Source organism: Passer domesticus, chromosome 1 (assembly GCF_036417665.1).
Source record: "Passer domesticus isolate bPasDom1 chromosome 1, bPasDom1.hap1, whole genome shotgun sequence".
Lineage (NCBI taxonomy): Eukaryota > Metazoa > Chordata > Aves > Passeriformes > Passeridae > Passer > Passer domesticus.
The window spans coordinates 54,107,376-54,127,669 of NC_087474.1; the positions used below are offsets into that span (position 1 = coordinate 54,107,376).

Consider the following 20,294-nt stretch of genomic DNA (forward strand, 5'->3'; position numbering starts at 1 on the left):
TCATATACTGGTTACACAGGTGCAATTTCACATGAATACAAGGCCTAGTGTTTCCCAGGGCCTTCTTTTATCATTTTCCCAGGGCCTACTAAGCGTAGCTTTCTTTCTAAATCCCCAAATTTTCTATGATTTTAAAATTTTTTACTGTCATTTCCCCCCCTTTGAAAGCATTTTCACTTCACTATAAGTGCAAATGTTTTCACTTGATACAGTCCTTTTTTTCCTGGGTCTATACTTGATGTTCTTGGAATCCATGATTGATGTAAACGTTGTCATGGATGCTGTCACGAACTGGAGAACCCGAGGATGGTGGGTGTGGATCTTGAGTCAGTGCCTTTATTATTTTTCGGTTCCAGGACGTTTCCTTCTGTATTTCTCCCTTTAAGATGCTGTAAACTAACCAAATTGCTAAGAATACAATTAGTAAGATTATCACACTCTCAATGATGGATTAATCCATGAACTCACATTCCACCCTAACCCTTTGAAGATTTTGCCTAACCAGTTCGTAGCCAAATCCTTTTGCTTTTCTTGTGCTTCATGCTCTATTTGTTTCAAGTGATTGATGTCATATTCTACATCTGCAGTTACATTTGGGATATGGACACAGCAATGATCAACCCATCCCTTTAAAAATCCACACTCTCCATGCTCTTTCAGGAGTAACAAATCTAAGGCCAACCGATTTTGTAAAGTCATTTCTGTGGTAGCTTGTAATTGTATGTTTAGTTCTTTAAATCCTTCCTGAGTGACTCTTGCCTGTCTATCTACCTGACCTGTAAGTTTGTATAGCATTTCTCTACTCTGATAGTTTGCTATAGCACCAAGCAAAGACTCTAGGACCCACCCAAATTTCACTCCACTAGAGGGTTCCTGCCAAGTGTCATCTTGATTTTCATTGTCTAGAACTTCTCGTCTTGTTTTTATCTGCAGAAGTTCATGTTCTCCGTTAAATGGGGACTTTTTCCAAATTGGACATAAGGTAGGAAGGCCCAAAGTAATTTCTTTTACTTTCCTGTCTACAGGCAGATGTGTTGTCTAGGTACCATCGCTTGTTGCCCATACAAATTGTCCTGGACTTTGGATTGTACTCTTGGTACATCCTACAATTATTTTGTAATCCACTTTACCTTGCTTATGTTTGATCCCTCTGCATGCACAACCAATTTGTAGGGCTATTACCAGGGGTGGCATCTGTTTTATCTCTATATCATCAGAAGTGCAGTCAAAAGTTTTATTACATGCCCACCAACTTACTTTGTCTGCCCTCGTTCTACTACTAGTGGCAGTGTTCGTTACTGCTGGATCTGTTTCATTCTCAGAGCCTTCCCATTTAATACACCAAGGGGTGTTTGCCATATATTGGAATTTTTGGAGTATATTCACGGGCCATGCACTGTCCCAAGGCTCTATCTGGTCTTTCTGATCCTTGGCCTCACACTTCCATACCAGAGTGGTTTCTGTAACATTCTCTATAATCTTTTTATAGTGTGGCAAATAGCATTGCCATTGTGCAGTGTCTCCCGACCCTCCCACAGGAGTTCTTAGTATGCCATCACTTAGAATACAATCTTTCTTGCTCAAAAGCTTCATCCATGTTCCTGTTTTATCCCATGTTTCCTTGACTACTTGCCTCGACTCAGGTGCCTGTTTGCATGCAATTGTTTTGTTCTTTTGTATTTCAGGTAGTTTCGTTGTTATAATTCCCCAGTTTATTGGGTATCCTGCTGCCTTCGGTATTGGCAGACAGGCAGTTATTCTGCTGGTGTTTTGTATTTTGGCAAAGTCTTTGACTAATCCAATCATTACATTCTCAGCTCAAATTACATTAGAAACTTTTATCACCTGTGTTTCTGCTTGTACCTCTCTCTTCATTCTAGAATGAAGAGTGGTTAGTTGATCATTTTGCATTCCACATCCCAAAGACATTAATAACCATAAAATGAGCATTGGCACAATTACTGATAACATTCTTGAAGCACTTAAACACATCTTATCTGCAGTCTTGTTGGTCCCACAGTTTACACAGTCCGTGATCTGGGATGGATTTTCTTCACTCGGGTATAGTGAATCCAGGGGTCCACACCGGCTACTTTGACTGCTGTGAAGGTGGTCAACAGTACATGATGGTGTCCAGTCCACTTTTCTTTCAGCGGTTCTTTGTTCCAGTTCTTAATGTACACCTCATCTCCCGGATGCATGTCATGAACTGGATTCTCGAGAGTCAGCGGCCTATTCCACACGAGGACACTCCGCAGTCAAGCTAAAGTTTTCCCGAAAGATAGAACATAATTATACACTTCCTGCTTTCCTGTGACATGTACATTTGGGTTAGGCTCAGGAGATTCATATGGTTTCCCATACAATATTTCATAAGGACTGCCTGGCATCCCACTCCTAGGCTTTATCCGAATCCTCAGCACTGCTATTGGCAAAGCCTGGGGCCACTGCAATTTGCCTTCTTGGCGTATTTTACTGATTTGCCTTTTCAATGTCTGATTCATCCTCTCTACTTGTCCACTTGACTGGGGTCTCCACGGTGTGTGGAGATGCCAAGTTATTCCCAGCAATCTATTTACTTCTCTTACTACTGTACCTATAAAATAGGGCCCCCTGTCTGATGATACCCCTAGGGGTACCCCGAACCTGGGAATAATCTCTTGTAGTAACCACTTAACTGTTTCCTTTGCTTGGTTTGTTTGACAGGGAAGGGCTTCTGGCCGTCCAGAAAATGTGTCAACTCCCACTAACAGGTATTTGTATCCTTGAGTTCTTGGCAGCTCTACAAAGTCTACCTGCCAGTAGTCTCCTGTCTCTATTCCTATCCGAATCCTTCCTAGCTGTGCCTGCTGTCTAGCCCACTGGGTTGTTTTTCAAGCAGATCTCACATTTTGACAATACTGATTTTGCCATTGTTAACATCCGTACCGAGATTAATCTTCACTTTAGCAATTTTACCAATGCCTCTGCACCCCAATGACATTCGTTATGTTTAATTTGTAGAACTTCTCTCATTATCAAGAGGGGTACCACTATTTGTGCTTGTGCAGTCATGTACCACCCTTCTAAATTATTTTGTGCATTTAGCAAACGTCCCAGTCTCTGATCTTCTACTGAATATTTTGGTGTTGGAGTCAAATTGAATTGAGATACATTAAGCTTTAAAGGTATCAATGCCATCGCTGTTTGCACTTCTCGAACAACCTGTCGGGCTGTCCAGTATGCCTTTCAATTTCCCTCACAGATTTTGGAGTTTCCTGTTTGGTGTGCTTTACAGTGTATACTTGCCACTTCTTCAGGTTTTTGTACTGCTTTTATCAATTGCAGGACTGCATCTTGATGTTTAATATGCGTACCTTGAGAAGACTCTTTCTTTCCACAGTGCTCCATGTACATGCACCACTCCAAAAGCATCCTTTGAGTCAGTCCATATGTTTACCCTTTTCCCTTCACTTAATTCAAGTGTCCTGGTTAAGGCAACCAGCTCTGCCTTCTGGGCAGATGTGTTTGGTGGTAATGCTCTTGCCTCTACTACTGCACTGACTGTTGTTACCGCATATCCAGCGTATCTGGTTCCATTCTCCACGAAGCTGCTCCCTTCTGTGAATAGTTCCCACTCTGGCTGCTCTAGTGGGACATCTTTCAGGTCTTTTCTTGCTGAATAGGTGTACTCTATTACCTTTACACAGTCATGCTCTAATGGGCCTTCTTCAGTTGTGGTACCTAGAAACAAAGCTGGATTCAAAAAGTTAGTTGTTTTTAATGTGACATCATCCTGCTCAGTCAGGATTATCTGGAATATTACCATCCTGCTTGGAGATAGCCAATGGCCCCCCTTCTGCTCTAAGACAGTGGTTACCATGTTTGGCACATAGACATCTATGTGCCTTCCCATAGTAAGCTTCCTGGCTTCTTGTATCAGTATCACAGTGGCTGTGACTGCTCGCAGACATGAAGGCCACCCGGCACTTACCTTGTCAAGTTATTTGGAAAAATAGCCCACCGGCCTTTTCCAGCTTCCCAGATGTTGGGCCAGGACTTCCAGTGCTAGGTGCAGCCTTTCACGTACAAAGAGCTGAAAATCTTTAGACAGATGAGGTAACCCTAATGCTGGAGCAGTTGTCAGTGCTTCTTTTAATTTTAGGAAGGCTTCTTTCTGTGGTTTGCCCCAGGTGAATGGCTGTGTCTTCTGGGCTTCATACAGGGGTTTCATGATTAGTCCATAGTCCATGATCCACAGGCGACACCACCCTGCTATCCTGAGGAAGACTCACAGCTCGTGTAAATTCTGGGGCTCTGGAATAGCACAAGTAGCTTGGATATGGTTAGTACCTAGTTTTCGTTGCCCTTGTGAAATTTCACATCCCAGGTAGATTACAGTTTGTCGGGCAATTTGTGCCTTTTCTCTAGATACTTTATAACCTCCCATTCCCAGTGAATTTAAAATCTCGATGGTTACCTTTATACAGGTTGCTTTTTCTTCTGTAGCTATTAGTATATCATCAACATACTGTAACAACAGGTATTGGTCTCTCAGTACTTGCCCATTCTCAGTCCAAATCTCCAGCTCCTTTACTCGCTGGTTTCCGAATAGGGTCGGCGAGTTCTTGTAGCCTTGTGGTACTTGTGTCCAGGTGAGCTGGGTCTTCCTCCCATTCCCTGGATTTTCCCCTTCAAAGGCAAACAGTTTCCTATTTTCTTTGTCAAGGGGTATGCAGAAAAAGTAATCTTTTCGATCAATTATGGAAAACCTTTTGTATATCTCCTTTACGGATGTCAGCAATGTATAGGTATTTGCTACCACTGGATAAATGTCCTTTGTTATTTCGTTTATTGCTCTCAAATCCTGCACTAATCTATATTCCCCATTTGGTTTCTTTACTGGAAATATTGGTGTATTAAATTCTGATTCACATTCCTCTAGAATTTAGTATTTCAAGAATTTATCAATAATCTTAATATTCCTTGCTGTGCTTCTGGTTTTATGGGATACTGCTTGAGCTGGACAGCCCTGCCCCTTCTTTAACTCTACATGTACTGGCTGTGCCAGTTTAGATTTCCCTGGTATATCCGTTTCCCATACAGAGCGAATCACTGCATCTTCTACTTCCGTAGGGATAGAGGGGACCGGTCTTTCTTTGATCATTAAAATTTGTCCCGCCTTTGATTCAGGTACTTTCATTACAAGTTCCCTGTTCTCAAAGGTTATTACCACATCAAGTTTCACCACCAAATCCCTCCCTAAAAGCGGAATTGGACACTCAGGTACATAGAAAAATTCATGTGTCAAAACCTTGTTCCCAAAACACAAATCTAGGGGTTGCAAGAATAGCCGATTTTCCTCTTTCCCTGTTGCCCCAACTATTGTTATTTGCTTGCCCCCAATTTGCCCTTGAAAATCATTTAGTACAGAATATGTGGCCCCCTTATGCACCAGGAATTTTACCTCTTTATCCCCTAGTTGAATGGTTACCACAGGTTCTTGTACTGATTCCAATTCTAGTCAGCTGTGATATCGCCCAGTACCATTGCCTTGGCAACGTCTTCCTGCTGGAACTGATTGCCCTGGTTAAACCGGTCGTTTGGGTTGCTTGGGCATTCTCTCTTCCAATGCAATACACACATTGATTTATGCTTAAGCCTTGCATGACTGGTCCTCCGTGGCCCCTGCCAAACCCACCTCTACCCAGTCCAGGACCAACTCTGCCATGTCCCCTGAAATCTGGGTTCCCTTTTCCTTGTATTACCACCAAAAGATTTTGCTGCTGCTTTTTACTAGCCTCCTTTTCCCTGTTATTGTATACTTTCCAGGCTACCTCAAGTAGTTTATCCAGATTCCTTAATTCCTCCCCTTCTAATTTTTGCAACTTTCTCCTAATATCATCCTGTGACTGCCCCAGGAATATGAGAGCGAGCTGAACCTTTGCTTGTTCTGTGTCTATTTGGAGATGTGTATATTTCCTTGCTGTCTCCTCAAGCCTTTCAAAAAACGCAGTAGGGGATTCTTTCTTTTCCTGTCGAACCTCATACAATTTAGACCAGTTTACAGTTTTAGGCACAGCATTCTGAACTCCTATTTGGACCCGCTCCTGATATTTCTTCAGCCTCCGCATATGTCCAGGTACATTAGGATCCCACCCTGGATCCTCCGTTGGAAAATTTTCATCTAGTGTTCCTGTTACAAGTCCATTTCTGATATCTTCCCCTGCCCTTTCTTTGGCTGCCTTAAGTACCATCTCTTTCTCAATAGAATCCATTAAAATATCTAATGTTACTTGTGTGTCATCCCAGTCAGGATTCTGAGTTTTCATAACTATTTTTACTACCCATGCCACCTTATCAGGATTTTCTCTAGGGGTTCCAGCTGATTGTTTCCAAATAACTAAATCCGCAGGAGAAAAAGGCACTTTTACAAACACTGGCCCCTCCACTCCTACTACTTGTCGCAAGGGAGTGATCACAGTCCGCTTTTGTCTGCCCAGATCTGGGGCAAGCTTTGACCGACTCCTAGTCCTATGGGAGATTGCTGTCACTGATTCATCACTATTGCTATCTTCTTCACTTACATCCCCCCCCCCCCCCCCTTTTGTATCACAGTTAGTTTTGATCATCTTCTGAGGAAGAGGGATCAGGTGATGGCAGGAGAGGAGGATAAAGAGAGAAGGGTGTAGTAGGACTAGATGAGATAGAATTAGGTGAAGTAGGGGCAGACAGTGGGATAGGGGCAGGTGAAGCAAGCGGGCTAGGGTTAGGTTCTCTTGGTTTTGTTGGAGCTACCTGTAAATAAACATCTGTATAGTTTTTCCTATTCAGACTTTCTTTAAAAGCTAAGTGTTCTAGACAACGTTTCTCTTTTACACACACCCCACACTTATCACTTGCAGATGCTCTAACCACCATTAATCCACATTCAACCTGCCATTCTGGCTTTCCCCTTAAACAGAAAAACAAATCAAAATACAGAACCTTATCCCATTTTCCTTCTTGCTTACAAAATGACATTAATTTCAAAATGGTGTTATATTGCAAAGACCCATTCTTTGGCCACTTTTCATCATCCTTCAAGACATATTCTGGCCACCATGTATTACAATAATTAATCAACTTAGCTTTACGTAACTCTTCCCCAAAATTACTCTGTTTCCAATGTGCTAATAAGCACCCAAAAGGAGAAGGTTGTGGTATGGGGGCATTGCCGCCCAAAATCCCTTTAAGCTTCTCCATGTTATAGCTACAATACACCAGAAATGCCGAGCCTGCAATGCTTTCGCAATTGTCTAATGGACGGCACCTAGGCAATACCACCAGGAATTCCTTAGCCCGACCAAGCGTAGCTTTCACTGCGTCTTATTGGCAGGCAACCAAACCAAAGTAAAAGCACCTTACCTCTCCCAGGGACGTTGTGAGCAGAAGAGACAGTCGTGGCTGATGGGCTCCCCGAGAATCCCTCAGTGCCGGCTGGAATGTGATCAGGTTACGAACTCGCTCAGCAGCACTCACAGGGTCCCATCTGAGGGTCACCAAAATGTTAGTGTTTGATTGCCCATTAAACAGAAATGGCTCCCAGAGGGAGTTATCTCTGAGTCATGCAGCAATGTATTGGTGGGCTCATTAACAGGAGATAAGGAAAAAACAATGCGCCTCCTGGTTTCAACAGCTCTCGAGAATGGGAATAGAATACATCTTTATATTGTAACCTAGGACAAGTGCACCTTCAGTAAATTTGTGGATGACACCAGAGGGGGTGTTGTTCTGCTGGAGAGTAGGAAGGCTTTGCATAGAGTTTTGGACAGCCTGAATTGATGGGCTGACATCAAGATCCAAGTCTTGCACTTGGGTCACAACAACCCCATGCATCACTATAGGCTGAGGGAAGAGTGGCTGGAAAACTGCCCAGAGGAAAATGTATTGGAGTTTGCCAGTATTACTGATGGGACTGCCTTGGTCTGTCTGGCCTCAGCTGCTTACCAAATAGCGGCACCTGTGGTCCTTCCTCCCCAGAGACGCTATTCAGTTACCTGTGGTTGCAGCTGGGCACGTGGGGACAAGTCCAGGCATGCCCCAAACTCCAGAGCTTGAGGACTGGAGCCTGCTGTTGAGGGGGTCACTCCTCAGGCCTTCCTGAGCTGGAGAAACCCTTAAGGCAAGACGAAGAAAGGAGTGGGTCCTGATGGAGAGTTTTTAATCCAGAGTTTTTATTTTGGTGGCATGGCCTCTGAATCTTGCAACAATCCACTGAACTCTCCCACCAGAACTCTCCAACAGAACCCCGACCGCGTGGTCTGCTTGTCCTTTTACCTGGGGAGAGGGGCAGGGGAGGGGACCAAGGGAGCACCAAGCAGGCACAGGGGGAGGGGGTCTCAGGTGAGAGGGACACCTGGGTGGGCCTCCCAGTTGCTCAATGCTCTTGGAATTTCTGGGTTGATAGAGTGCCCAGCAGGGGTCAAGGGTGGGGAAAAGGAAGAGTGATTGACAGCCCACCTGGGGAAGGAAATTTCAGGGAAGAAATCAAGGGAACTAAGGCAAGCCATGACATCACACCGCAACAAAAATGGGCAGTGGGTGCTGGTTTGACAGCATCTGAACATGAGCCAGGGTGTGCTCAGGTGGCCAAGAAAGCCAATGGCATCCTGAGCTATCCTGGCAATAATATGGCCAGCAGGACCAGGAAAGTGATTGTCTTCCTGTGTACTCAGCATTGCTGAGGTCACATCTCAAATAGTGTGTCCATTTCTGGGCCCCTCATTAAAAGAAAGGGTATGTCCACAGAGGGATAACAAAGCTGTTTGAAGGGTCTGGAGCACATTTTGTGTGAGGTGGCTAAGGGAGCTGCGGTTGAGTCTGGAGAAAAGGAGTCTCAGGGGTGATCCTATTACACTCTACAACTACCTGGAAGGAAATGAGGGTTGGACTCTTGTCTCAGGAAACCAGCAACAGCAAGGGAAGAAATGGCCTCAAGCTGTGCCAGAGAAGGTTCAGGCTGGACATCAGGAAGAATTGCTCATTAAGCATTGAGATGGCGAGGGTCAATTGGTGAAACAGCAATTCACAGAATTTATAGTGTGTGACATCCATATTTCTTGATGTGGCTTTTTAGGGCAATATCTATGTGTTAAAAATAAAGGAAAACCTTCAGTCCCTGTGACATCTTTAAAACAGACCTTTATGGTACACACAAAATATACTTTTATTCCATTTTATAATTTGATGTGATATCCAATATTCTTTAATCATTGCATTCAAGAGGTTAGATAAATACTAGTTTCATTAAAGGTCTTGCTGAGAAAGTCTGTGTTGAGTCTATAACTCCCTCTCTGTAATATTTTTTCTATCAGGTAATGCTTAACAGTAATTTTCACATTATAGTTGCTATTGATGCTGGTTTATCACAAACTTGGCCTTCATGTTATTCACATTGTTACCTCCATTCCACCTGTTTGGAAATTACTTACAAGAGAATAAATGTTTGAAGCTTGAGATCCAGAGCTGTTACATTAGAAGAGTAAAGCTATCTTAATTTCTTTCCATCATGAACATATTTTTCCTCCTTTTGAGTGATTTGGTCACTCACTTTGCTTTGGCAAGTGGAGAGCTATACACAGAAGAGTTTGTGACCACAAGGTGTTTGCTTGAAGTTGCCAAGTAAACTATATTTCCACAAAGTGAAACAAAACTCATGGAATTTTCACTCTGAGAGAAACTCCTTGAAATGCACATGAAAATATTTCTGAGACCCATGACAGGTTTGTCAGCTACATCCACCTGTGCTAACTTCTGCAGTTTATCTTCAGAGTTACAGGATGATTTTTTCCCCAGCTTGCAATGTATGCTCACGAGAGACACTGTGGCCTTTCCAGGTGGCCTGTTGCCACCACTGAGTGCTATCTCCACTGCCTAAAAAGCTGGCATCAGAGAAGCAGTGCATCCTGACCCTGTGCACAACTCCTTCCCCCTGTCCAATCCCTGGGTTGTGCAGTACTGAGAGAGTTGGATACTGATGGCAGTGGTTGTTTGAAGGCTTTGTGCATTTGGAACTCGTGAAACAGATGAGCAAAAAAAGAAAAACCAAACTCCCAAAACTGCAGCCTCAGTTTGTGAGATACTAAGATTTCCAAGCAAAAGTGAATTCCTGTTGTCTTTGGCATTGGCTGTGGGCTGGAGTTGGGGAAAGTCTGTGCCTGGCAAGGTCCAGCCCAGAAACATGGAGGAAATACTGTTTGGTGAGTTAGCAGAGAGTACTGCTGACAAAGATACAAAGCAGATATCAGACTGCTAGTTATCTGAAGAAAAGAGAGGCTTAAAGGGCTTTCGAGGATGATAATCAGAGCAAATTCTATGAAGTATCTGAGGTAGATCAGACACACCATTTCAGTGATTTCAGATGATTTTGAATTCTTGAGTTCCCAGTCAGTAATACCATTAATCTTTGTGTTCTTACAGTTTTAAAATATCCTACAAAGCACTATTTTAGAGGAAAGTGTGGTATCTGTGGAATTTTGTGTTAGAACAACTAAGCTGTATGTGCATGAGGGGGCCTCCAATATAAAATTACTCTGAGCTGTACTTGTTGTCATTCATAAGGAAACTCAGTCAGAGCCAGACCTTTTATTTGAAAAAAATCTCTAGCCTTTTATGAACATCAGGCATCCCTAATTGCAATACATATATGGATAACTATGACGCACATTCTTTTGTACTTCAATTGCTGTGGAAAGAAAGTACATTAGTACGTTCAGGGGGTGGCTGTTAAGTTAATTGGTACATCTTTGTATCCTTGAAGCCTCAGTGAAGGCATTTAGAGAACTGCTAGGCTGGGTGAGATATGAAGGAGCAAAATAAAAATTTTGCTTTCCAAACCCTAGAGAAACCCATGAGTTGTTGACAGCACAACTGAAGGGCTTAGACCAAGATCATGAAGAGTGATTTGAAGGAGCCATTTCAAACATCATCAAAGAGATGAGTCTCTATTTTAGGTTCCTGACATGTTTGTTCTACCCAGCTTTGCAAGTCATGTATGTAGGAAGCAGATTACCAGCTATGAACAGACATATGTTTTGGGATATCTCCAAAAGGTCAAGTCTATATAGTTGTCCTGTTGCATGGAACAAAACATCCAGGTGTTCATCTAAATTCTCATTTGGGAAAGTATCCTTTCTCACAAAAAGTTCACGTTGAAGTTACTGAGGAATAAGTATGCCTTTTAGGGTCCATGATGAGAATAAAAAATGGTACAAATTTAGCAAATTTTCCCAGTGCCCAGTGTAAGCCTCTACCTTTGGTGCAGGTCAGAGAATTTCCGAATAGCTAGTGGGAATAGTTATAAAGTCTATATGCCAGAAAGGATATAGTAGGTAGATGCATAGTACCTAACTTTTGAGACTTAGCATAGCATAAGGTGGACCGTGCAAGTAGTCCTCTCTTGTGATATTTTCTCAGGAAATTTATTTTAAGATGTCTTGGATGAGGATACTGTTCATGATCCTCTGTGGTATGAAGTGCACTGGTTCACAGACAGGCACCATAGATCAAGAAAACTATTAACAACAAGGAAAGCAGTAACAAGAGTGTGTGCTCTGACAACAGATGCAGGGTTCCTTGGAACCCTTCACTCTTGTTATTCTGCTTTTGTATGGTTTGGAAAACAAGTAGCATCACAAGAAAAAAATTGAACAAGTTAAGTAAATTTTCAACATCTTCAAAACAGGAGTGTTCTGCCAACAACACAAGATTTTCAGGACATTTTCTCATCAGTTCTGGAATGTATGCACTAGTACCCAAGATTTGCGAGGAGGATTTTTTCAGTTTAAACAACAACAATAAAAAAAGACCTTTAATTTGAGTATAGCTAAGGAAAGAGAAATATAAACTGCTGGCAAATGTATTTTCTAGCAACTTGAGGTTTTTTCTCTTTTAAAAATATAGAGATAATTTTAATAATTCCTTAATGCCTTTCATTGGTGGTTTTAATCAAAAGTTCCTTAAGAAATAACATGTAATCAGAAGAGTTTTTAAAAATATGATGTGAACTCTGGCACAGATAGTCAGCAGTATTCAACATAATACATAATTACCTTAAGTTCAGAAATAATATCACTTTCTATTGAGAGCCACATCTGGCATATCCTTTTCACATGTTTAGTATTGTTCTGTTGCATCTCCTTATTGACACTGCAGATGCAGTATCTACTCATAGGTTGTGTGCTTAGAAAAGCAAAGAGCTAGCAGGTCATAAATGAGTGTTAGAATAGTTGAATTCACACCTTCTCTGTGAGAACACCGGTGAATGCAAAATAACACAAATTACCTGTACTTATATGAATATTTGCTTTTGCTGATAGTCATAATATGGTAGAAGAATTGTCAGATAAGAGTACCAGTGTTGAAGGGCAGTTAATGGGCTGGGGAAGATTATTTAAGGAGATGTTTTAGGCAAGGAACTTGCAACCAGTCATGGGTGGAGATGAGTGGGCAGAAAGTTGAGAAAGTGAGGTGATGACTCTGGATTGGTGCCAAGGCTATCATCAGTTCAGAGGAGTCATTCTATCTTTGGGGAAGAAATGAATGATGCTATGGTTAGGAAAAATAAAAACCAAATATAATTATATGAACTGCCAGACTCAGGAAGATTGGAGGGTCTTGGTTGGACGTAAGTGAGGGAGAGAATGGTCAGGTTGCACTGGCTAGCCAGTAAGTCATCCCTTACCAGCTATGCAAGACTCACTTGGGAAAAAACCTGTATGGGGTCTAATTTGAAAATGGTAAGTCAAGATGAAGCTGAGAAAATTTCAATATCTCGAACTTGTGTGTTTCATTACTCATGTTATAATGATGAGGAAACTTTCTTTTCTTTGATAAAGAACTTCGAGAAACAGACTGTGAGCCAGCCTGAGCTTCATATTTCTCATAACCAGGTCAACATTTGCGATGAAGCAATAATACAGTTATTTCACTAATTATCTGACTATTTATCTGATTGACTAAGAGTATGTAACAGTCCGAAATGTTTCAGAAAGAAAATTTTCCAGATAAAGCTTCACACAGTCTTGTTGGAAGGGAAACAGCCAACATTTTTGGCGATGTTTTCTATGCAAACTAGGAACTGCTATGAAGCTCACACAGTAAGCTGAGTTTTTCAGATGGGTTGTATAGTCATTGAGAAACATTGCTTATCGAAAGCATGACCTATAATCAGCAAGAAGTGGTATCTGCAGTTTCTGTAAGCCCTGAGTTGCACTACTGTTCCCTATTTGTAATATAAGACAACACCAACCCTTCAGCCTCCTGGAAAAGTGTGAAAATTGAGTTTAGAGAGCTGACCACCATAAGAAAACACATAAAGAAACAATTTTCTCTCCCTCCAGAACAGCACACTGAAATTGAAGCCTGAAGCTAAACAGTGAGCAGTGAAGGAAAACCAAAATATTTACTTATTAGCTGAGCTTCTCCATCTTAATCACAGAACAAGGAAAGGGGTCCATGGGAAAAGTTTTCTGGGTAGCCTTTAATTTGTAAATTTGTGGGAGGCTGAACCAGTATGATGAAGCCAAACTCACTTCTGCTGTTTCCTAGCATTGAAAAGTTTTATTGTGCACCATTACTAGACTCACTCAAGTTGGAAGGGACCCATAGGGATCAGTAAATCCAACTCCCTGCTCCTCATGGGACTCCCTAATTAAATTATATACTCTAGAGCATTGTCCAGGTACTTTCTGAGCTTGGACAGGTTTGGTGCCCTGACCACTTTCCTGGAGAGCCTGTTGCTGATTGATCACCCTCTCAGGGAGTAACCTTTTCATACTCTCCATTCTGAACTTCAGTAATGTAGTATTAACATTAATCATTAACTGGACAGTACTCTAATGAAACCAGAAAGTCATTCAAGTAAATTTTCCTTCATTCATTAAACTTTTCCAAGCAACAATAAGCAAAACCAGTGAATTCAATGTTATCTTGTAATTTCCTTTTACAGGCAATAAACCATGGGCATCTGCCTGTCAACTGTCTGGTCTTAAAGGCATCAATGTGCAAAATGAAGAAGAAATGCTCTTCTTCTGTTATGAGTATGAGGGTTCTCTCAATTATCCTGGTCTTTGATATCTCTGAAGGGATATGGCCTTGAGGAGACAAGACAGTTTCTTGGGTCTGTCTGTTCACTATCATCATACTGGACAGCTATGTAATTAGAAACCCTTCCTGACAGAGCACAGGCTAGGCATTGATGGAAGAGAGTTCATTGTTTGCCCCATTAAGCAAAGGACATTTGAATGACCCAGAATCAAGAATGTTTCAGGGGAAACAGGTGTTTCCCCTGAAATTTTTCATTTGGTTATGCAGCTGCTCAAACTGGAGAACCTTCCAGATTCCTGAGAGGAAAAGGCTAGTGAAAGGGATGTTTTGCCAATGAAGCACTTGTTTTTCTATTTTGCGTTCATTTTAGAGCAGAAAATCTAACACATATGTGGATGGTAGCTTCATGCCACTGAAGCTAGATATTTGATTTGCTAAGTAGTGCCATCTTTCGTATTTCCAGAAATGGAAGCCTACTAAAGATTGCAAGGAAGCAAATCCATAGAGAAACTGAATGGGAAGGCCACTCCTCTGGCATTTTAGTAGTATTGCAGTAATGTCACTCCATTAGGTATCCCAAGGTATCTCAAGGTATGCACTGATTTTCTCCTTACATTATTTTTGCTTCTCATGAAACCAGTGAAATACGTCTGAGTCAGGTAAGAAAGATAGTATTTGATTCATAATTTTCTAGAAATATGTGCCCTGATTTGAACGATGATTTTGAAGCTAAACATCTGTAGAGCACTAATGTTGTACTTAGGTCAGAATGTAAAAGGCAGAGAGGCATTTCCTGGAGATGCCTATAACCCAAATGCGTGGTTCAGGAAGCTCCTTCCACTTGTTCCAGCTCAGAATTTACTTTTTTGAAGTAACTCAGGAAATGTACATGAGCATGAGCTTTGCAAACGGCAGTAAATAGTGAAAATACGGCAAATAAATTATATGTTCTGTAGCAAAGAGATTCTCATCTGCATGTGTGGAATAAAATTAATTTATAGAGTGAGAGATCTAAAATTTAGGCATTTGTATTATAGTGCATACCATAAGCACTATAGTTTGCGTGATTCTATAATCAACAGTAGGGCCTAGAGAAGTATCCAACCCAGTCTAAATGAAACACCTGCATTTGGTCTGCTGAACTGTTTTCTACATCCTTTTACTACCATAGAAGCAATGACATGTAAATCACATAGCAGTCACTTGCTATGTCGGCTTTTAAAAGCAAGATTCCAGAGCTGAATCACACTCCTAAAGTTTAGTGAGATGAACTTGCCCACAATGGCAGAGTATTAAACTGTTCCTTGATAATCTTGTAATGGGAATGTGCTCATCTGGGGCTCGGCACTTATTTTATGGAGCAATGAAACACTCCATTCACCAGAAGAATTTCTTTTGTAGACACCAGTCAAGCAGGATAGGGCTGTTCTAACCTTTTGCATTTGAATTATTGACTGTCCACAGTCAATGTTTAGCATGAGGAGATGCTCATTCCTCTACTTTATCTATGCCACCATCTCACTAAAGGTTAGTATCCATACCAGCATGACTCATCTTGTGGCCCAGAGCAAGAGATCAGGGCACTGAATGTCACCAGAACCAGATTAACTTTCTCTTCTGCATATGTGTATTGCATGGTTTGGTCACTGTCTCCCAACACTGTTGTCTCCTCATGGTACAGGTACCTGGAAAAACTACCTTAGATAACCTACATTCTTGATAACTTGAACACTCTCTTTTAATAAACAGAGAGAATAACTGAGTTATCCAAGAGTTTGGGCTGACACCCTAACTCTAATGTGTTTAGTCATGCAGTATTTCTTCATGATCTATCTCTTACAGCAAGGTTCTTATAGCTGTCTTCTTCCCAATGCTGGTCTGACTAATGTAAAATAAGGAAGTACAACACAGTGCTATGATGGGAAATATTTAATTTTCCATTGTATTTCATCATGTTGGTGTTTCTTAGTGATCTTCTTTTTCTCCCCAAATCTGTAATCTCATGGTCTTTTTTGTTTTCTTGTAGGAGGAGCTGGGCATTGCTTGTGAGTTACTGGAGTCAGATTTCCTCAAGTGCAGCGTGGGATTTCCTTTCATGAGATCCAAATCTAGGGTAACTTTGTGATATTTGCATTTGCAGAATATTAGTCCATTTACCTCTGTCTCAAAGAGTGTCTGGAAAACCAACTGCTCTGTTAAATGTCTGTGATTGATACTTCCTCTAGCTTGCTAAGCCAGATATCCAAGCCTTTCACAGTTACAGAGACTAGCTATCCTTTTTCCCACAGGGAAAAAGACAGGGAAATGACATTGCTCTGGGCACTGCAATAAGATGGCTTTGAAAAATGGTGCAAAAGTGGCAGCTGTGGAAAACATACATATTTCCTCTGCAAAAAATTAGAAAAGGACTCTCTGTCTTACTTATGTAGCCTCTGTGAATTTTTTGTCTTCTTTCACATTAAAAAATCTAGCTGTTTTTTTTCTGCCACTAAAATTACCAACCTAGAAAGGTGAGAAAATGAGGAATAACTTAAGGATGACCTGAAAAAAAGAGTCTGAAATTTTTCAGAAAGTTTATATTTCAAAAGCAAATACTTTCCATTTGAACTGATGTATCCTTTGACCCATTATAAAAGTTTTTGTTTTCTGTTTTTATAATTGACTCTTTTGTGCTACTTTGAAAAATACTTTAAATGGAATTGAAAAAATACATGCAGTAGCAAATATAATTTAAGAATGTAAGCCATTGAAATTACAATGGATTAGGACACTGTTTCACTTGGCCAAAGTCTGTTTTGGAGTTAGGCAGAAAAATTACATGGACAGGTAATCCACCAAAGTAAAATTCTTACATCAAAATTAGCACCTGTTTTCACCCATTATGCGTGTCCTGAATGCTGCTTTAACTTGTGCCACTTGCTCCAAGTCTCCAAGTGTAGGCCTGTGGCGTGGCCTTTATTCCCCCAAAAGATCTCTTAATCAACAAATACCATACAGAGTGGCGCTGACAGTTTCAGGTAGTGAGCTTCCTGTTCTGTAAGATTAATTCCCAGGCAGATGATCTCCTCAAGAAATATCTTTGAATAGCAATTCTAGTAAAGGTCTTCTCTTAATGAAGGAAAACCCAAACTCTATAGTATTTGAAGAGAGACACAATTGCTAAGACTTACAAGGTAAATTGCAGTAGAAGTGCTCTTATACATATCAAAATATGCCACTTTTGTAAAATTAGGCCACTAAAATATGAATAAATTTCAGAATAAATACATTTTGAAACAATATGCAGAGTCTCTAAATATGGCTTTTTCTTTGTGCAGTATGAGTTCAGTGTGATCTTTGATACAAGCCATTTGACCAGTCAGGAAGAAACACTTACCTTCCTTGTCACTGCCCAAAGGTAAGGGGACCCTTATATGTCTAGATGACTTGGATATTCTTTGTTACATCAAGTGTGCATTGTGTGTGCTTGACAATTACATTATATTAGATGTAGATATATATATGTGTAATAAATTAGTTTAAATTACTGGAACTAAATGCATGTATTTTGGTGATGCAGAGGAACTATGTATTGAAGTTTCCTGAAAAATTAGGTAGGATCATACATAGGTTTTCTTTGCCAGCCAGTTGCCATTCTGAAGGATCATTCTGTATTGTCTCAGTTGAAAGGCTCTTGTGTTTCAGTGGCTATCTCTTTGGACCGTATATCAAGCTCAACTCAGCTGTGATTGACGATCAACACAAGATAGCCCAACCCATTTGTTCCAGCATTTGAATGAAATAAACATGCTGGGATGCAAACCAAAAAAGATAAATGCTTTAATCAGATGGTCAAGGATCCCAGTGTTAGGTTCTAAAATAATGTATCTGTTTTTCCTCACTCTGGATCTTCAGTGAGCCATGGCAGACTGTGGAAAACATCTAGATAGTGTACTTCTCAAAGAGCACTTCAAGTAGGCATTGAAGTAGGGTGTTGCAAAGTATGCATGCATAGGCATTTTGTCTTCGTCAGGATAAAAGGTGTGACACATGCTCTATACCTTCTAAGATGATGTACCATGAAGAAGCACACTGCATGGGTCATTCAGTCATGAATCAAGGGTGATTCAGGCACTTCAATATGTGCCTGTATGGGAACCAATGCACAGCAGTGTTAGCCATGAACTGTTGGCCATGAACTGCTGCTTTGATGTGTTGGGTGTTTGACTAGTTACTTCTCCCATTTACTATGTAAATGAGCCAACTTCATATCTGTATCTATCCAAATCAGGATCCCAAATGGAATGACATCTCTACAAAAAGCTAGAGATGAGAGATAAGATGTAGCAGCTGCTGAGTGACTGCTCTCACAAGGCATAGTCCTTCCCAGCAGTAACAGCTGTGGGTGGGAACAAGATCCTGCAGCACAGAGGACTGGTATGAGACAATGAAAGTGAGACATGTCACTGTGTCTTGCATGTTAGCGAAGTTTTATTCTCCATCAGATGTTCATCATGTGTGCAGATGTCCCTGTGATGCTTCTCAGTCAGAGACATCAGTATCTGCTAGGTGAATGTCAGTTGGTGCAAAGATGGGTCAGCAGTGTTTTAAATTAGCACAACTAGTGTTTTCCAACTTAGGATAGCACAGGACTTCTCTCTGTAATCTCACTGATATTTCTGTGCCCTACCAGTGAGAAATACTAGTCTGTGCCTTTAGATGAGCAAAGAAATAAACAGCATTACACATTGAGTGCATGCTTAGAGATGTTATGAGAAAGTTTCTCACTGTAGAAGGTTGAGAGAGGATAGTTATGTTTTGAAGGATTTAGCTGAACCTCCAAAGAGAGTAGTGCAGGTCTCAATGCTGATTACCCTCATTTCCTCTGTGACTTTAGGCAAATTGCTTAATTCCCTTGCTGTCAAATGAGTGTAACAAAATCTTTCTACCATAAAAGTTACAGGAAGTCCTGAGGTAAAGTCAATTATAAGGAAATTGAGAAAAAGTACCTGTGTTGCAGTCGGACTGCCATAGGTGAAAGCATTCAGTTCCACACAGAACTGGAGCTAGTCTGGCAGAAATAGCTGGTCAGGGAAGCTATGTTCATGCTGTCATGGGAAAGCAAGTGTTGCCTTTCAAGGGTCTACTTGAGCCTGTCCTGTGTAGCTGCAAATTTGGCAGTAGAATCTGTGACAAGAGACTGGTTCAGTATTGGAACAACTGGAGAAAGAAGTAAACATCACATTATATTTCTCTTACACAAGTTGGCTGTTTCAAAAAAAACAACAAACCTTCTTCTTTGCTTCCAGGTGTGAACTGTTTTTCTAGAGCTAGATTCACTGAGTTGTGTTCTCCTTTTCTGACAGTATCTTTACTCCATTTAAAACAGATAAGAACACATCCATGACCCTGTGTAGAATTCTACTTGCTTATTCTGTGTGCCACCATGGTATCTCGGTATTTATGTTGGACGAGAAATGTCTCAATTTTGGACTGGTCTGTGAACCTATTCAGAGGAAAAGTTTTTATTAAGTGGGGCTCTTTCCCAGGGTGAAATTTGTGGGGTTTTCTATCTGGGCCATATTTTATCAGCAGACATAGGCAATGTGTCAGTTGCAGAAAGCTGAGCTGTAGGTAAGCATATATGTAGCCAGCAGGCTCTATTTTTGTAATCTGAGCAATTCATAATCTGCATGGTATCACTTGGGATGTTATTGCCTGCTGTTTCCTCAGTGATACTGTCCTCAAATAAATATGATCATATCTTTTGTTTTGCCAATTTGATTTGTGAGTAAATCCAATGAACTCCAAGGCAAAATTGATTCCAGAGTACTGCTGAAGAAATTGGAAATGCATGTAACATATCTTTCAAGATTGTTGTTTTGAGCTGTCACCTAACAAGCAGACTCATCACCAGAATTAGAATAGTTGCAGGTTTGTGTGCTAGACATGTATTACAGGAACCTTTCCTAGATTTCATATATGACGTACTTACACTGAAACAAACTGACTTAAATGAGACCTAATTGCTCAGTTTTTTCCTCTCTTTATTTTGGTTTTGACTGGCTGAGGCAACTGTCTTTGACAGCATAAAGTAGAAGTGCTTTCATTTTGGCAGCTAAGTACAGGAAGAGGGGGAAAGAGAGGGTGGAATTACTGAGAGTTATGGCCAGTTCACTACAAGGGTCTTGCCCGAAAACCTGCTTGCAGTGGCAGCAAATTGGTGCTATAGTACAGTGCAGGTACAC

General features: G+C 41.0%; 1 protein-coding gene across 5 annotated transcripts in view; it reads left to right on the forward strand.

Moving 5' to 3' along the window:
• ITGA9 (integrin subunit alpha 9) overlaps positions 1-20,294 on the forward strand; it is a 244,994-nt gene that overhangs the window by 159,068 nt on the left and 65,632 nt on the right. For all 5 annotated transcript variants that reach the window (XM_064421253.1, XM_064421279.1, XM_064421270.1 and 2 more), the window contains 2 exons: positions 16,094-16,180; positions 17,385-17,464. In XM_064421253.1, coding sequence (XP_064277323.1) covers positions 16,094-16,180; positions 17,385-17,464 — 167 coding nt within the window. The remainder of the gene's footprint in view (positions 1-16,093; positions 16,181-17,384; positions 17,465-20,294) is intronic.